Raw genomic sequence first — 18,724 nt, forward strand, 5'->3', positions numbered from 1 at the left:
GGAAGCGCTGCCACGTTCCGTCCCCTTCTCCGTCCCGGCCCATCCGCCGCCGCCAGCATGGAGGAACCTCTACCGGCCCTCGAGCCGGCGGGGAGGGAATCTCGGGACCGCCTGAGCCTCTGGGACCGCCGGCCTCACCCCGCTGCGCCGCTGAGCGACCGCCAGACTGACTCGGTGTTGGAGCTGAAGGCGGCGGCCGAGAACCTGCCGGTGCCGCCCGAGGTGAGGAGCGGCCTGGGCGGGGGAGGCGCAGCGCCACGTCGGAGGGCCAGGCCTCAGAGCGGCTCCGGGCCTTCTGTGTGCCTGCTAAGCGGCACCGCAGGCACCCAGAGCAGGGGGCACAGGGACACGTCCAGGCGGCTCTGGGAGATCCACAAGGAGGAGATCACACATCACTGGGCAGCCTGTGCCAGTGCTCCGTCACTGCACAGCACAGAAGGACTCCTGGTGTTCAGAGGGAACCTCCTGTGCTCCAGTTTGTGCCCATGGCCTCTGGTCCTTCCATCAGACACGACTGACAGCCCTCTTGCCATGGGCAGGGTCTGATCTGACTTGGCTTTGAATGCTTGTAGTTATGGAGCACCCACAGACAGGTTCTCTGGGCAGCCTTTGCCGATCAACTCCTTTGTTGATTCAGCCCAGGATACTGCTGGCCTTCTGGGCTGGTTCATGCCCAGCTTTTCATTCAGCAGGATTCTCAAGTCTTGCTCCACAGAGCTGCTCTCAGTGACTTCTCCCAGTCTGTACCTGTATCTGGGATTGCCTCAACCCAGGTGCAACACCTTGTACTTGGCACTCACTAAGTTCTCATGTGCCCACTTTATGAGCCTGTTCAGGTCCGTCTGGATGACATCCCTTCTTTCTACTGTATCAACTGCCCCACTCAGCTTGGTGTCATCAGCAAACTTGCTGAGGGTGCACTCAGTGTCACTCTCTGTGTCACTGTTTAAGATGCTGAAGAGACAAAGGGTCCCAAGACAGACCTCTGCAATTTAGAGATAAGGATGTGGTGCGGGGCCATGTCAAAGGCCTTGGCCCTTGCCTTTGATGTATGTAGGCTTGGCCTAAGGCCCTGTTATTTTAACATGTGAATCCTGGTTGCCCTTTCTTTGCCAGAGTGGTATTATCCAGAAATGAATGCTCTACTGAGTAAGCAATCTTACAGAGAGCTGCCAGGTTGTTTTTAGCACCATTCTCTGGCTTTACGTTATTCATCTTATTCATATTCTCAGCACTAGGAAACTTCTAAGCTGTCTGACTGAAGTCTTTGTGTGTTTATGAGCAGCTTCCCATTGAAGATTTATGCAGCCTGACATCCCAGTCGTTGACTGTTGCACTGACAGCTGCAGTGCCAGAATCCACAGAAGATGTTCTCCTGAAAGGATTTGCCATGCTGGGGATGGAGAATGAAAGGATTGAAACAGCACAGCAGGTAATTGATGCTGGAAGGCCTCCATGTTGCAGTAATCTTCAGAGGGATCTTTAAATATCTGTGTCTCCTACATGCTTTTTAGAGGCTATGTTAAATTTTTTCGGTCTGTTTTCAAGATATGTGAAGAAACCTGGAGGAAAAACATGTTGAAGTCAGAGCTTTTGAGTAATGGATGCTGTCCCCATTTTGAATGAATATGTGAGAGTAAGGTATATGAAGCGCCTGGATAGGGAGCTAGGAGACATGGTTTAGGGGTTTCCTGTAGGTATGGTAAAGGGAGGACGGTTGGACTAGATGATCTTATAGGTCCTTTCCAACCTTGTGATTCTGTATCTTAGGTGTGGCTCATAATGTAGAAGAATGGCAGCTCCCCCCTGACAGCTCTGTTGGTTCTTTGTGCGAATAAGAAGAGATGAAGTTCACTCCTTCACATTTTAGTTTAGTGATGGAGTTGTATTTTCTCTTGATTAATGAATAAGTTGTTGAATGTCTCTGCTTTTAACAAAAGCTCATAATCTGAATTCCTATTTCATAGATCTGTGGTGGTTTCTTTTTGTAATTGTTTTTATTGCGTGTGAGGTGTGTGTCGTTCTCACCATCAAATCTCTTCCAGTTCTTCTCCTGGTTTGCTCAGCTGCAGACACAGATGGATCAAGATGAAGGTGCCAAGTATAGGTACGTGTTCTTCCTCAGTTCCTTTCGTTGTAAGCAACTTAAATCCTGAAGGATTTAATTGCGTCTGTATAATCTTAACACACGTGCAGGTTCACCTGCTGGATAATACTGCAACAGCTGATGCTTTCACAGGCTGAATGCTCTGCTACCATCCTGAAGGCTGCTGCTGTTGTGACAGAAGAGTTTAAAGACACAGATTTCCTTTAGAACTGCTTAGTGTGAATCATAGAATCATAGAATGGCCTGGGTTGAAAAGGACCACAATGATCATCCAGTTTCAACCCCCTGCTATGTGCAGGGCTTCCACCCAGCAGCTCAGGCTGCCCAGAGCCACATCCAGCCTGGCCTTGAATGCCTCCAGGGATGGGGCATCCACAGCCTCCTTGGGCAACCAAGGCTGTAGACACAGGCAGCCTAAGAGCTATCATGTGCCTTTTCAGCTGCCACTGGTGTTGAAATGCCATTCTCTGAGCCACAGGTGTGGGTGGTGGTCATTTCTGCTGTCACCATTCGCCAGTGACTGTATGTGTGAGATTGTATTTGCATTGCCATCATTCCTTGATGCTTTGTTCAGCTCCACTTCTGAGGCATGGCATTCTCATCTATTTTTGTTTAACTGACTTTTCCATCACAGAATCACAGAATCACAGAATCACAGAATCCATCAGCCTCTGAAGAGCCACAAACCACTGACTTTTGTGTTATGCCTCAGGGCTGCATGGCTCTGCCAAATCTGCAGATGGCCTCTTTGGAAACTGGCCCACTATGAAACTTAACCTACCCTTGGCTATGAAGAGATTATGCTGAAGCCCTTCTCTTGTTGTTCCGTTCAGCTTTGCTCTGTCTCTTCCTCTTGTTCTGACATTTCAGGACATGGCATTTCCTAAGATCAGAGCTTTCAGCATAAATTAAGCCCACGCTCTCAGGTCATTAAACGTGTAAAGACTGACAGCTTCCCACTATATCAGTGGGTCTGTTCATAGTAAGGCATGCAAATGCTCACAGTTTCACGAACACAGAGTAATCAGTAGGGTGGCCAGTGTGTAATTATCTGCAGCAGACCAGAGGAGCAGAAGTGGTTCTTTGCCTGATTGCCTGACACTAATCAGAGCTATGAATCTACATGCTGCTTTGTATGTGGTAAAGAAGAACTCAGAAGTTCTAGCTGACACCAGGAGTCATTAATGTTAAATGGTGTTTAAGTCAAATGGTCCACTGGACATTAGAGTTTGTCATCACCGAGTCTTAGACAGGGTTGGTTATGTTAGATACAGAGTCTTTTTCATTTAGGCCTCTTTCAGTCCTCATGCTAAGTTTTGGGCAGGTTAACTGCAGCTACTTGTAAGAGAGTAAAGTCACTTCTGAATGGAAACTGGAAATTGCCTTAATGGAAGCAAGGCAGGTAGAATTTGGCTGTGAGCATTAGTCTGCAGTAATTGCTATATTTGTGTTGTCCTTCTAGATGTTCTTTGCATGCTGTAGGCAAGCTTAAATGCACGTTGCTTCATCCTCTATAGTTTTGCTGTAAGGGATGCCAGAGCAATGGAGTCACTGCAGTGGCTATTTCAAGCTGTAGAGTTTCTTTATTTCTGGAGGTGATGAAATATGTTTGACATACACACTTGTTTGGTGTGAGTCTTTTATTCCCCAAGAGAAATAAGCACTAGGAAAGGTAGTGCCAGTTTCCATGTAGGCAGTTGTATTTAGAAATGTGGGAAGGGAAATGTTACTTGTTTCCTGATGATTCTCTTTTTTCTAGGCAGATGAGGGATTACTTGTCCGGCTTTCAGGAGCAGTGCGATGCTATATTGAATGATGTGAATAGCGCCCTTCAACATCTGGAATCACTGCAAAAACAGTATCTTTTTGTGTCCACAAAGACAGGAACGTTGCATGAGGCCTGTGAACAGCTTTTGAAAGAGCAGGTGAGCTTTGGTGGAGAATGGCAGTGATGTGAGGATGTTTGAGGCATGATATGACGTGCAACAAGATCTGAGCGCTTCAGAACTTGCAACTGTAAAGAGATTCTGCCCCAGAATTAGTCTCAATCATTGTTGCTTTTTTGGGGGGGGAGGAAGAACCACAGAATTCTTTATATTTTTGTTTGCTTTTACACTAAAACCTCTGAGTCATTTTTAACTGTGACATGAACACTTTTAATAGCAAAGGTGTAGCACATAGGTAGGAGTTCACCTGTTGCTCATGGAGAAATTGCTTAAATAAATGTTTAAAGATGAAAGTACCTTCTAAGAGAGGGGTGCTGGAGAAGATTTGTTATCTCTTCTGAGAACAAAAACATAAGTAATTTTTTGGGGGCCATTCTGCTCTCATCTCAACCTACAGTGGCAGTAGTACATCTTTGTGAATGAAAGCACTTTCTCAAGGCAACTGATAGAAGAAAATTCTTATATCGTAGAATCATAGAAAGGCCTGAGTTGAAAAAGCCACAATGATCATCCATTTTCAGCCATCCTGCTATGTGCAGGGTCGCCAACCACCAGACCAGGCTGCCCAGAGCCACATCCAGCCAGGCCTTGAATGCCTCCAGGGATGGGGCATCCACAGCCTCCTTGGGCAACCTGTTCCAGTGCGTCACCACCCTCTGAGTGAAGAACTTCCTCCTAATATCAAACCTAAACTTCCCCTGCCTCAGTTTAAAACCATTCCCCGTGTCCTATCACTATCCACGTATATAAACAGCCATTCCCCCTCCTGTTTATATGCTCCCTTCAAATATTGGAAGGCCACAATGAGGTCTCCCCAGAGCCTTCTCTTCTCCAGGCTAAACAAGCCCAGTTCCCTCAACCTTTCCTCATAGGAGAGGTGCTCCAGCCCTCTGATCATCTTAGTGGCCTCCTCTGTACCTGCTCCAAGAGTTCCACATCCTTCTTGTACTGGGGGCCCCAGGGCTGGGCGCAGTACTGCAGATGGGGCCTCACAAGAGCTGAGTGGGACAATCACCCCTAAATACATACGTCAGAATTAGAAACAGCAATTACAGTGTTTAAATTGGTGTGAAGTCCCTATTTTGTACTTGGTGAGGGATTTTTGTTCAGTTAAAAATAATATATGCATCAAAATACAGCCCCAGGAACTTCTGTTCTGCTGTATATTTGCTGGATAGCATGGGCTGCTTCAGTGTGCATGGAAGCAGGGTCAACATATAAAAAAAACTGTGTGTTAAATTACTGATTTTTCTGTCTTCTGTTGGTTTTGTTTGTTATTGATAGTCAGAACTTGTTGACTTGGCTGAAAACATCCAGCAGAAGCTGTCTTACTTCAATGAGCTGGAGAACATCAACACAGTAAGTCTTATTGCACTGTTAATGGTATTAGTAAATGAAAGAGTGCAAATCTTTTGGACTTTGTCACTAAAACGAAGTTGCATTGATTCTTGCAATGATACTTTGTCTTTTTCTTTCCAAAGAAACTGAACTCCCCTACGTTGTCTGTGAACAGTGAAGGATTCATTCCCATGCTGGCTAAGCTTGATGATTGTATTGCATATATTTCATCGCACGTAAGTAACTGAATGTGCTCAAGAGCTTCTTTATGGTGAGGGATTTTAATAAAATGCTGCCTTTAGTGTGTGGAAACGATCATTTCTAGCTAGTAAAATTGCAACTTAATTTTTGATAAACTTTTAATTCTTCTCCTGTTCTTATTTTGAATGGATTTCTTTATTTCTTTCAGCCCAATTTTAAAGACTATCCTGTATATTTGACTAAATTTAAACAATGCCTTCTGAAAGCTATGCACCTTATCAAGACGTACACTGTGAACACGCTGCAAAACCTCACAAGCCAGTTAATGAAAAGGGTAAGGTCAATCATTAAGTGGTAACGCGAGCTGTGCTGAAATATGGAGTGTAATACTGTGTAGTTTTCTCCTGGGTTTTTTTGTTCTGGTTGTGTCCATTAGCTCTGAATCAGCCACAGTACATGCTGCTGTTTGTGTTGACAGTTGATAAGGATGCACGAGAGAAATATGGAACTAAAGGGGGGTCAACTTTGGAGATTATAGAATACTTCAAGGGTAAATGCAAGAGCTGGGAATCAGAGGATTATAAAGAAAGAGGGATTTCGGATATTTTTAATGAAAACTCTTGCTGAAGGATACCCTCAGAGTAAAGTTGGTTAAATGGTGCTGAACATGTTTTGTGTTCAATTTGTGGGTATTTTGCTTTCTTCTCTGAAACATTTAGTGCTTGTATCTGCTAGAATTGGTTGTGGTCAAGTGTTTTGCTATTGCAGCACCACAGAGTCTTGTGAGAGTTGCAAGGAGACTGATGAGAACTCAGTCTTCTTTGTTATGCCTCATATGTGAGTGTTTTAAACTTTTTGGGCATTTTGGTCTGTGTTGAAGGAAGATCAGGTTGCTCACAAGAAAGGCAGAAGAGTTTTCCTGTCCTCGCTTTGTTTTGAAGAAAGGGCACTTGTTTCTTTCCATGTTGTAAGGAGATAAGGGGAAGCAAGCTAGTGGCTGAACAGGATCTCAGCTACGCTTGTAAATGCTAGAATTCTTGCAGATTTTAGCTGTGTGCCCAGCTGATCTGAGGAGCTGCAGGAGCAAGTACCTCGAAATCCAACCAGCTGAAACTGCAGTGTGACCTGAATTTGAGCTTCTCAGCTCGGGGGCTGATGGGTACAAGGGAATTCTTGTTTCACTGTTGTAGTGCAGATCAAAGAACAGCAGTCAGTAGAACTGTGGCAGATCCAGAGGAAGTTGTTGGCTCTGGTGGAGAATACCTTAATTACTGAAAGTAACTTTTGCTGTAGAAACTGTTGGTTGAAGCTTTCATTTTGTTTTGTCTGGTTGATCAGAGCTTTAAAAGAAACATACCTTTCTAGGTGGAAAATGCTGAAGGCAGTAAAAATGCAGCTCCCTGTTTTAGAGCCTAATTATCTCAGCCAGTTAATGCCAGAAGTCAAATACAGTATTTTCCATTTTAACCAATTCTTCATCTTTTTTTTTTGTTGTTGTTTCTTGCAGGATCCTTCAGCTGTGCCAAATTCTGACAATGCCTTCACTTTGTTTTATGTCAAATTCAGAGCAGCTGCTCCCAAAGTCAGAGTAAGTAGCTTGGCAGGTTACTTCAAAATAAAGCATGGAAATGGGTTTTGAATTTATTAGTAGTATGAAAGCAAGGATTGCACAGTAACAAAGCTGGTGAGGGGTCTGGAGCACAGGCCTTATGAGGAGAGGCTGAGGGAGCTGGGATTGTTCAGCTTGGAGAAGAGGAGGCTCAGGGGAGACCTTATAGCTCTCTATAACTTCCTGAAGGGAGGTTGTAGTGAGCTGGGGGTTGGCCTCTTCTCTTGTGTAATCAGTGATAGAACTAGAGGGAATGGTTTTAAGATGCGCCAGGGGAGATTCAGGCTGAACAATAGGAAGTATTACTTCTCAGAAAGGGTAGTCAGGCATTGGAATGCACTGCCCAGGGAGGTGGTGGAGTCAACGATCATGGAAGTGTTCAAGAAACATTTGGATGTTGTGTTGAGGGATATGATTTAGCTGGGAAGTATTGGTAATGGTTGGACTAGATGATCTTGTAGGTCTTTTCCAACCTCGATAATTCTGTGATTCTGTGAACTATCCAAGGAAAAAAAAAATAGCTCTAAACTATTTTCCAGTGATTACAAATACTCATTTACTGACAATAGCTTTTATGTTGTTTGTTTTTTGTTGAATAGACTCTTATTGAACAAGTAGAGCAAAGATCTGAAAAGATGCCGGAGTGAGTATGACTGCTGTTTTTTTTTTCACCTATTTTAAGTTCTTAAAATCTTTTGGTTATAATAGTTTAACACTCTGCTTATTTAAAACAAAGCTTTAGGAATCCACATGATGTAGATTTCAAATTGGTTATTATTGGTTTACAGTGAAAGTGGGGCAAGTCTCTTCACTGGTGACAAGTGACAGGATGAGGGTAAATGGCCTCAAGTTGCACCAGGGCAAGTTTAGGTTGGATATTAGGAAACACTTTGTTACAGAAAGGGTAGGTAAGTGCTGGAATAGGCTCCCCAGGGAGGTGGTTGAATCGCCATCCCTGGATGTGTTTAAGAGCCGTTTGGATGTGGTGCTCAGGGATATGATTTAGTGAAGGGTTGTTAGAGTTAGGGTACTATGGTTAGGCTGTGTTTGGACTTGATGATCTTCAGGGTCTTTTCCAACCTGGGTAATTCTGTGATTCTGTGATTAAAATGAAGGTTTTGTTTGCCAGAAAGTGAAGCATTAGGATGCATTTACTGTTCAATTTTCTCTACTGTCTGACTAGGTATCAGCAAGTTCTCAATGAAATCCATCAATGTTACCTTGACCAGAGGGAACTTTTGCTCGGTCCAAGTATCTCCAGCACCGTTACAGAGTTAACCAGTCAGAACAACAGAGACCATTGTGCTCTGGTAGGCAGAGAGTGATTACCTGTTGATTCTCATTTCTTCTTTTTTTCCCTTCTCTCAGTAAAAGTCGTTTACATTCAACTGTTTACATGCAGAATCATGCCAATTATGTGTGTTTTTTGAATCATATGAAGTATTTATTGGTGTTTTCAGGTGTCTTGTGAAAGATTGTTCTGGAAAAACTTCACTACAAACCTCACAGGGGTGTATTTGCAGAAGCATAAAATGTGCTTATTTAAATGTCATCAGAAATGATAAGGGTCCGAAGTTGCACAGTGAGCTTCTTGAATATCACACAGCTTCAGTTTAGTCACAACAGCAGTTGCATAATACGCGTCCTTTGGTGCTGATGCAAGGAAAATTATTTAATAGTCATCTATTTGTGCTTGTCTGAATGCAGGTGCGAAGTGGTTGTGCCTTCATGGTCCATGTATGCCAGGATGAGCATCAGCTTTACAACGAGTTCTTCACGAAACCAACACCAAAACTGGAGTAGGTGGTACATGCTGTTTTTGTTTTCCTGCACATAGTATTAACTGTCCTGTGATAAAGCATTCAGCATTGCATGGCAAGTGGTGGTACTGAAGCAGTTTGGTGCAAACCAGCAAGTAATACAATCTTGGATTATTTTATGCATCAGAATTTGATGTTCCTGTCTTGTTTTTTGTTTTTTTTTTATTGTTTTCCTCTGAACATTCACTCACTGTTCAGCCCTGAAAGGAGCTGAAGTGGCCTTTTACTGTTGTCAGAAGGTCGTCTTGAATTAAAAAATACATGTGCAGTGCAGTGTGTACGTATTTACTGTACTGTAAATGCTTAAGTAGTGTTTGTATTTGGTAGGGAGCTAATTGGGAGATTAGCTGATAAATCTAATCAAATTCAAATAATCTGTGACTAACGAAGTGGTCATTGAACAACAATAATGTCTAGAGCTAATTGTGCTGATCTCCCAAACTGATATATGCATCAATTTGAACAAGCGTAGAAGTATTTAATAGAACAAAGTGGAATTCTTAATATTTCATACTGTGCTGATTTTCTAACAATGTTGGTTTATATTGGGAAGTGTGGCCTATAGTGTTGGAAACAGTTACAGTAGTGGTTACCAAACTTTTCTTGCTGTGTCCATCTTCATGTGCTCATAGTTCTAATGGAAGACTGAGTGGTTGGAATCAGATGAGTCTCCTTGCTCGGTGGAGAATAGGGGGTACAATTGTGAGCTCAGGAGGAGCATTTCTTTACACAGAAGCCTGGTGAACCAGGTGGGGCCATCTGCTCATTGAGAGGGTGTCAAAGCTTCTTGTTCTTGTTTGTGCATTTTGTTTGTTTGATTGCTTTAGAAAACAAAACTGTACCTCTATTTTTCTGCATCTCTTAGGAGACTTGGTAGGAAATCAGGGTGTTGTTCTTTAAACAACCTTTATAAGGCTTCTGTGGTAACATGTTTTCTTGTCCTCATTTTAAAAATCTTTGCCATAAAAACAACTCGTATGTGTGATGTTACTTTGACACTGTGGGATCCTGAAAGCGTTTTGTTGTGTTTTTTCTTCATAGTGAACTCTTGGAGAAGCTGTGTCTTTCATTATATGATGTCCTGCGGCCGATGATCATCCACGTTATTCACTTGGAGACTCTGTCTGAACTCTGTGGGATTCTCAAAAATGAGATGCTTGAAGATCACGTGCAGAACAATGGTAACTCAGATGGAATCTGATTCCTCTTCACTCGCTTCTTAATTGACACATTCATTTGCATAGGCAACAATCTCCCTAGACTTTCTTTTCTCTCTAACGAGCCTTAAACTTGTTAAAGACGTGGTAAGGTTATTTGAACTAAATTATCTTTTTGTTGTTGTTGATAATAGGTCTGTGCTTTATGGGTCTGTTCAGTCTTCACTATCATTAGTAGTCTGGTGTTACAAAGTACTATTTTCTCTAGATTTCACACAAAAGTAAGCATTCACCCAGTGTGCATTCATGCTCCAAGACTGATTTAAATGAATCTTTTCAAATGAATGAATTGCTTTACTTGGCTCTGCTGAAACGTCATCCATGTAGAGCTTTGTGTATTCATGATGATAAAAGGAATGCACACCTGATTTTTTCATTCTCCTCAACATAGTGATTCTCAGACTAGAAACTGGAACTGTGAAGTTGATAGAGATTTTGGAATTTTAAGTGTTAATGTTCTATTAGAAGTGAGATGACCATAAAGTTAATAATATCTGGCAACTCATTTTCTTTCTCATTACCAATGTGTAATGGAATAATTTCTCAGTCTTGCACCAAGTGATAAATAGAACTCATACTTGGCAACTGGTGTATAACACAGAGTAGCTCTTTGTGTTTGGAACATCATGAAGGATCCCTTGAAGTGGGATTGTAATGTAATCTGGAATGAGGAAAAAACATGTAACACAATCCTTAGCTAACCTTAAGAAGTTACTGTCTGCTACTTAAACTCAGGCTGCTGCAATAGTTGTGAAGCTGGACTTGAGCTGCTTTGAGTCATCTGCTCTTTGTGTAGGTAGGTGTGTTAGCTTATCAGTTTTTGATAGTGGTACTACAGGCATTAAGTGTGGTAAAACCGAAGCACGTAGGTCTGGTATGCAGGCAAAAATGCCACTGATGAACTTAGTTTTTAAGCAATCCAAATACTTAACCTTAACATGAGTCCAATGTTGTGAGATCCCATATTTACATGTGATGTGAATTTGGAGAGCTGAAGTGGCTGCAGTATCAGAGTCACAAATTTGTCTGCATGTCACTATTCCCAAAATGGTCTGAGTTCTGCAGGGAGTCAGTTTTGTGCCAGTCGTATATTGGTGATGCCTAAACTTCTGCGTCTATAAAGTCGTTGTATAGTGTAATTAACAGATTTGTGTCTTTCTTTTCATAACCTTTGTCAGCTGAACAACTGGGTGCATTTGCTGCTGGTGTCAAGCAGATGTTAGAAGATGTACAAGAGCGTCTTGTCTACAGGACACATATTTACATCCAGACTGATATCATAGGCTACAAACCTGCTCCGGGAGATCTTGCATATCCTGACAAGTTGGAAATGATGGAGGTACAGGATCACATTTTATTACTTTTACTTACCAGAATAGCTGGTGGTCTTTAAAAATCAGAGGACATAATTGCACCTGAGAAGGCAATATATTGTTTCATTTCAGAAACAGAGCATTACTGAGCTCTAAAGCTTCTGCATTTTATTTGTGTTTGTATTTCTGTGGGCTGGAAGAAAACTTTGTCTAGCCGGACCTGGTTCTATTCAGTTATTGCCTCTAAATGAACAAATACAGTGAGAAGCCTCTCCATGCCAAATTCACATTGCAATAATCTTGTTTTATACATGTTTATAGCATTTGCTATGTTACAGTTCATGCCTTTGTGATGATAGATGGCGTTAATAGGATTTTAGGAAAGCATTTACAAATCCTGAAGCCAGTGAGTTTAATGGAATCCTTGCCCTTTATGCTAGACGTTTAATGACCAATAAGTTTTTGAAGAGAAGACCAAACCAGTAGTTGAGAAGCCCACACAATGTAGCTAAATGGGATCAGACAGTGATCAGAAGTGTTCCAGTATAACTGTTTGGAGCACAGTATTTTTTACTAAAGTGGATATAAGTGGGTGAACAACTGATTTGTATAATTTAATGTTAGCTATGGCTTCTGTAGACTAGGTCTCTGTACTGCTTGCCTCTGCAAAGTGTTATTTTTTAGCAGGAGTTCTGTGGCTGTTGGCTTAGGAAGAGGAGGAAAGTGATCTATACAGTTCATTCTAGAGAGCAATTATGCTGTTCTTCATGTGTCCTCATACGACTCTGTTTTTTATCTGGCTTTGGGATTCATTTTGTCGTTCGATTGCTTTTTAAATCTCAAAACCTTATTTTTCAGAGAGACCTTGTGTCTGAGTAAATGAATTATTAAAATGTTAAAAGCACAGGGCAGGACTATTTCTTGTGCTGTTCTACTCAAATATTAATGGAGTGCTTTGCTCGTTCTTGCTGCCTGCAGTTGCTTTAAAGCAGACCAAGTGGTGAAAAAGGTTGAAGTGTGGAAGTGTTGAAAGCTTTTTGTTGAACTCCTGCAGGGAATAAACTGGAGAGCACTTCAGGGCCATCTGCACCTAACATTTATAGCAATAAAGCCATCTTAGAGATTATCTCTATGAAATCCAATTAAGCATTGGATTGGGTTCCCCTGTTCTGAGCTCTTCTTTCTGGGTGTATTGACTGGTTAATCTTTGGAGATCAGTAAAAACAGGCAAAGTGGAAAGAAAAGTGTTTTACATGCCTCTGTGTAGTGCTTGTGAATCTTAAATTGGCTTGGACACGTTTCAGTTACTATTTTGGAAACAGCTGTCTCTACTTTGTTTGTTCTCGTTTCTTTAGTGAGCTGAATATAGTTGACTTCTTTGGCAATGTAGTCCTCTTTTCTCTATTGTAATCAAAACAGCGTAATCCAGTTTAAATAATAAATATAATATTGTTTGTTTTGCGCTTTATCTTCCTCTGCAGCAAATTGCACAGAGCTTAAAAGAGGAACAGAAGAAGCTGCCATCTGAAGCTTCATTTTCAGATGTCCGGCTAGAAGATCCTGACTCCTGCAATTTAGTTAATTCTGGTATGAAATATATCTCCCTTTGTCAAAGTAATGCATGAAACTCACAGAGAATGAGCATTGAGCATGAACCATTGAAAAGCTTGGATGTTTAGGGCTGTTTTCGTAGAGATTTTGAGGGTGCAGCTTTGTCTCAGAGTTCTTGACAGCTTTGTGAAGGAGGAACAACTTTATAGTATTCTGTTGGTGTGGTGGTTCCTTGTGTTTTCGATACAATCCATTCTGCGAAGCAACTACCTTCATAGTTGTACTGTATTTATTGGGCTTTGTGAATAAAATGGAGCTTTGGTATTCTTCACTGTGGAGCAGCCTTTTGGTAGTTCCTCATTTTTGGCTCATGAGGCCTTTGGAGATCTTTCTAGCTTTTCCTATCTTGGACTCCACAAATCCCAGTAGAAGCAGAGTGTCTCTTGATAGTTGTGTGGCATTAGCAATCCTATAAACCTCACCTGCAGTCAGGAGAAGGGAGGAACCTCTGTGATCTAATTCATGGCATTACAAGATAAATGTTGGAGATAATTAGGATTATTTACCCTTCAAAGTGTCTCTTTCCCATTCCTAAGCCTGCAGGAGCAGCTGAAGTGACTGACAAGTAGCCTAGGAGACTCAAACCAACAGCTATGGTCATACAGGCCTTCTAATTACTGTGACAATAAGTACTGTGTTGTAAAAGGGAGAAGGATATTGCTGAATTAATTTAGACAATTCCCACACCTGCCACCTGAGCGCCTTATAAATGATAATGACCGAACAAGCACTTAAAACCACATCTCAGAGGGGTGAAGTTGGGCCATCACTGAGAGCAAATTTGTGTCTTTCACAGCTGTGTGTCTTATTACACATCAGTAACATACTTCTGACCTGTTTAGAAGGAGAAAGACCAATGGAGGTGGATGAGGCACCATTCCTGGAGGTGTTCAAGAAACATTTAGATGTACTGAGGGACGTGGGTTAGTGGGGAGATACTGGTGGTAGGTAGGTGGTTGGACTTGATGATCTTGGAGGTCTTTTCCAACAGTGGTGATTCTGTGATGCTGTATTATTGTGGAGTCAATGTGAAGTGCAGTCAGTGCTGCAGTTGGAAGGACGGATGAAGGATGGCTTTGTTATTCATGCATGTATTTTACTTTTAAATAGGTTCAGTGGAATCCCTTAATCCCAGACAGCAGTCCACAATCTCACCAGCAGATCTGCACGGCATGTGGTACCCTACTGTCAGAAGGACCCTCGTGTGTCTCTCCAAACTGTACAGATGTATAGATGTATGTAAAAAACCCTCTTATCTCATATTTAAGTGAACCATGTAGAACCAGTTCTGGATATTTCAGTCTAAAAGGAATGGACAGTTGGCCTCTGTTATCTCTTATTGGTCTTCTTTGCTTTATGTGAAACTGCTTCTAGGATGATATTTACTTAAAAAGAAACCAGAAAATATGAATACTTCATTGCTTGCTATATCAATCTCATTAAACATAAATGGTTATTTGACATTGTTTTTGGCTAGAAGCTTGGAGAAGGGATGTCTTTTGAGTCGTTGATACAGTTCATTAACAGTGTGTGCTTTGCCCACATCCTTTTGGTAGAAGAAGTAAATGCAGTGGTACTGGCACCTCTTGGGACATTTGGGGCTGCCATGTACTATGTTGAAGTGCTGGCAGAGGCCGCCTGTATTCATGGGGCTGGCTCAGCCACACGATGCAGCTGCTGCAGCTTGATCAGTGTGTCCCCCAGGCCGTGGCAGCTGTTGTGTTACTTACTAACTTGGCCCAAATGCAGAGTGCTTTGGCTTTGCTTGGGGTTAAACTCACTCAAATGATCTCACATCTGTTGCAAGTTTAAATTTTACACACATGTGCTTGCCTGGGCACTTGGGAAGTAAAGTTCATGCACGTGGCTGTTGGTGTGTTGGTGTCACGGACTCAGGTGCAGATCCAAGTTGAGAGTGGATTGGGGCATACTTTCGGTATGTACTTATATCCAGTCTGAGTGCTGCAGCAAGCTTCTATGTATCAAATCTTTATCCAGTTTTATTGCATTTAGACAAGGTGTTTGTAGCTAACTAATCTAGAGTTTTATCTACTGATAAGCATAACTTTTGCAAGCTTCAACTCTAAATTCTGCTTAAGCTTTGCTGACTTTGTTTTGTCTGATTTCCTCTTCCCTGCAGAGGGCAGTGTTTCAGGGATTATCACAAGAAGCCTTATCTGCCTGTGTCCACTCACTGCTCGGAGCTGCTGATTCTATCAGCAAAAACAAGGTTAGAATCTGTGCTTTGGGCTTAGCTGTTTTATTTCTTTTTTTCCTCCTTCCTCCATGTATGCCTTAAGCCATGAAGCAGCTGTTCAGGATTCCATTGAAATCTCAGTGAAGGCATGTTGCTCTGTCCCTTGAGACATTCTGGTATTGCTAGTGTTTATTTATGGTTAATAAATTCACGTTCAAGCCGATCCGAAAAGGGAAAATACACATCATAGCAGTCGTGTTTACAGACTGCACTAACTCGTGTGAATTCAGTCAAGTGATACCTGAACAAGCATTCTGCTGGAAGTCCCTGCTATTTGTTTGTTGCCATTGTGTGTTATTCTTTGCTCTGAACTGTCCATAAGCAAAAGGTTTGATCTGGCATTTGTTGCTGAGAATTCAGTGCTGTTTCATTAAGTCATTTTTTGCTTTGTGTGCTATTTTAGGTAATTGTGTTACACCTTTTATTTTTCTTTTATTTTTTCTTTTATATTAGAATTTATTTAATGCACATACCGCAGTATTGGCTAATTCCTAACAGCCAGGAAATAAGATTTATCTTATAAACAATAGAGAAATTCTGATAGGCTAAACTTGTAGGATTTTTTTGTATAGGTAGTAAGTATTTAGTAATGAAAATGATATCATTATTATTCAAATAAAGAATTATTATGAAGTATTTCTTTTTAGTGTCCCTTGAAGAATAGAACCTCTTACATGTAGTACCTCTAAAAATAAGTTCAAGCCACATTTCCTTCTAGCTTAAATCATACAGCTGTTTCTTAAATAACTAATACAGGTTTCTACAGTTAATTATCCATTCCAGCACTGTATGTGTCACATACTGAAACTGATCCCACAGTGGGCCCTGTTAGGATCTGTACCACCTTGCTGTCAGTGCATGTTAATATAACATTATTTGATGAAATTCTGCATGTAGGAACAAAAAAGAACCTCAGTAAACCATTCTCTCACAACTTTTTTAGTGAGCATGTCTAGTTATTAAAGCTGTAGCTTTAAACTTGGTTTCTTTACTATTTCATTATATCTTGTCAAGTTCTTTTCTGGCCCGCAAAGGCAAATGTGAATTCTTGAGTCCTCCTCCATTTACCTCAATGAGCCATCAACTTGGAAGATGAAAAACTGCATGTAGTATAAAGCACGTAGCTAAAAAACAAGCAGTGCAAAACTAATAGTCTCAGTGGTGTGAACTTGGCCTTGTTTTGTTCTTTATATCTTTGCCATACAGTGTAGAAATTAAGCTCTGCATTTAATGATATGAGAAAAATGCCTCGTAAGATCTTTGCGCAGTAGCATGGCTAATGTTTCTCTAATAATCTTGATTAGCTGCCTTTTAGGCCTTTTAATCATTTCAGTGATGAAAATCAATCTCGCAACCTCAGGTTTTTCAAACTTTATATGAATTACATGAAGTAATTCCTGTCTTTCATGAAGAATAATTTTGTCTTTCCCAAAATGGATGCCTGTGCCTAATGTGGGCATTTAGTAATGTAGCTCTATAATCTCTATCTTCCAACAAATGTGAATAAAGTTTGCTTCTGTAGAGCAGTGCATATGAGCAGTAAGTAAGTGGAGCTTGTCGATGCTGGAATGTAGTTAATGGCACTGCAGACTAATGGAAAAAGGTTATTAGTGAGATTATCAGTACTTGTTAGAGGAAGGGAGCTAACACAAGTGAAGGTATTGAAATTGTTCTTCTCATTTAATGGTTGCTCTTCACGTGTAATGCATATCTTTTTTTCTTGTTATGCTCTAGACCCAGGTTGATGGACAGCTTTTCTTAATAAAACACCTTTTGATTCTTCGTGAACAAATTGCTCCTTTCCACACTGATTTCACCATTAAGGAAATTTCCCTGGACCTTAAGAAAACTAGAGGTACTGAGCAGTTGCTGGCCACAGAATGGGATGAGATCATCCTCCATTCCTGTGCTAGCAGAAGTTCTGGGTTTATTTTATGTTCACCTGCAATGACCTGTGTGCTTGTTCTAATCTCTTGTGCTTTGTTCTTATTTTCTCTGGAAAGAAAACCAACAAACTGACCAGCCAACAAACAACATTCTTTAATTAAGGGCAGTTTTTGATATATCTAACAAGTTCTTTATTTTTGTGTGGAATGCATTCAATTGCTTGTTGCTGCTTACCTAACTTACTTATCCACTCCCTTCTAAAAATGTCAAAGTAATGTATGCTTCTGTTGCTTGGAAATGTTTTTACCCTTTTTGAATCTTTTCAGTATGTTTCGTTACTGCAGTTTAGCAGGTCAGTTTAAAAAAATACACAGTTGACTTTCCTACAACAAACTAAGTTTTCTTGGACTTTAATGTGAGGTTTCATTTAGGGAAGAGCTTTGCATGTTGTAAGCCGTACTGGTGTTACGTAGCAGTCGTGTGTGTTGTAGGAAAAATAGAGTAATGGCCATAGTCATGGTTTTTAAAGTTGTACTTAGTTTCCTTTGTAATGTGCATGAAAAAACCCTTTCAATATAGCAAGGAACACTCATGGACTACAAAAGTAATGGGAAGCATTACATGGGAAGTTTGGAGAAGAGAAGGCTCTGAGGATACCTCATTGTAGTCTTCCAATACTTGAAGGAAATGTAGAAACAGGAGCAGGGACGGCTGTTTACATGGGTGGATAGTGATAGGACAAGGGGGAATGGTTTTAATCTGAGACGGGGAGGTTTAGATTAGAAATTAGGAGGAAGTTTTTCACACAGAGGGTGGTGACACACTGGAACACGTTGCCCAAGGAGGCTGTGGATGCCCCATCCCTGGAGGCATTCAAGGCCAGGCTGGATGTGGCTCTGGGCAGCCTGGTCTGGTGGTTGGTGACCCTGCACATAGCAGGGGGGTTGAAACTCGACGATCATTGTGGTCCTTTTCAACCCAGGCCATTCTATGATTTTAAGTTTCTCCTTTTCCATTCTGAAAGAGAAAGCTGAAAACGTAACTTTTCTTTTGTGCTGTCTAATGTGCTGCTGTTTTAACTTCGGAGCAAGCAGTTCCTACACTAACCATTTCATCAGTTGCATTTGAACATCAATGAAACCATGTACCTGTTGAGTAGTTTCTAGTTGACTGGAGGTTAAAGGGTAAATACATCCTTTTGGTGTCTTGTCCTGGCTGACACACAAGTTTGTTCTCCGTCTGTATTTAACTGAATAAATTTTTGTGCCAGCCAGTGCTTTGCACGCGGTAAGTAATGGAAAACACTTTTTTTTCTATGTCAGATGAATGGATGCTGTTGGAAACATAGACTGTGCTTAATTCTTAATGTAGCATTATGTAGGCCAGCAGGGCTTTTATATTCGTGATGAGTTGTAGAA

General features: G+C 41.3%; 1 protein-coding gene across 2 annotated transcripts in view; it reads left to right on the forward strand.

Moving 5' to 3' along the window:
* COG3 (component of oligomeric golgi complex 3) overlaps window positions 1-18,724 on the forward strand; it is a 26,869-nt gene continuing 8,145 nt past the window's right edge. Inside the window, exons 1-17 of one of the 2 annotated variants that reach the window (XM_015851757.2) lie at window positions 1-222; window positions 1,286-1,432; window positions 2,046-2,107; window positions 3,867-4,032; window positions 5,338-5,412; window positions 5,535-5,627; window positions 5,801-5,926; window positions 7,100-7,180; window positions 7,801-7,844; window positions 8,385-8,511; window positions 8,909-9,000; window positions 10,063-10,202; window positions 11,417-11,577; window positions 13,033-13,138; window positions 14,273-14,397; window positions 15,303-15,392; window positions 17,154-17,274. In XM_015851757.2, coding sequence (XP_015707243.1) covers window positions 58-222; window positions 1,286-1,432; window positions 2,046-2,107; window positions 3,867-4,032; window positions 5,338-5,412; window positions 5,535-5,627; window positions 5,801-5,926; window positions 7,100-7,180; window positions 7,801-7,844; window positions 8,385-8,511; window positions 8,909-9,000; window positions 10,063-10,202; window positions 11,417-11,577; window positions 13,033-13,138; window positions 14,273-14,397; window positions 15,303-15,392; window positions 17,154-17,274 — 1,921 coding nt within the window. In that variant the 5' untranslated portion in view covers window positions 1-57. The remainder of the gene's footprint in view (window positions 223-1,285; window positions 1,433-2,045; window positions 2,108-3,866; window positions 4,033-5,337; window positions 5,413-5,534; window positions 5,628-5,800; window positions 5,927-7,099; window positions 7,181-7,800; window positions 7,845-8,384; window positions 8,512-8,908; window positions 9,001-10,062; window positions 10,203-11,416; window positions 11,578-13,032; window positions 13,139-14,272; window positions 14,398-15,302; window positions 15,393-17,153; window positions 17,275-18,724) is intronic. The other variant, XM_015851758.2, reaches the window with a different exon arrangement.

This window comes from Coturnix japonica, chromosome 1, assembly GCF_001577835.2.
Source record: "Coturnix japonica isolate 7356 chromosome 1, Coturnix japonica 2.1, whole genome shotgun sequence".
NCBI classification, from domain to species: Eukaryota; Metazoa; Chordata; class Aves; order Galliformes; family Phasianidae; genus Coturnix; species Coturnix japonica.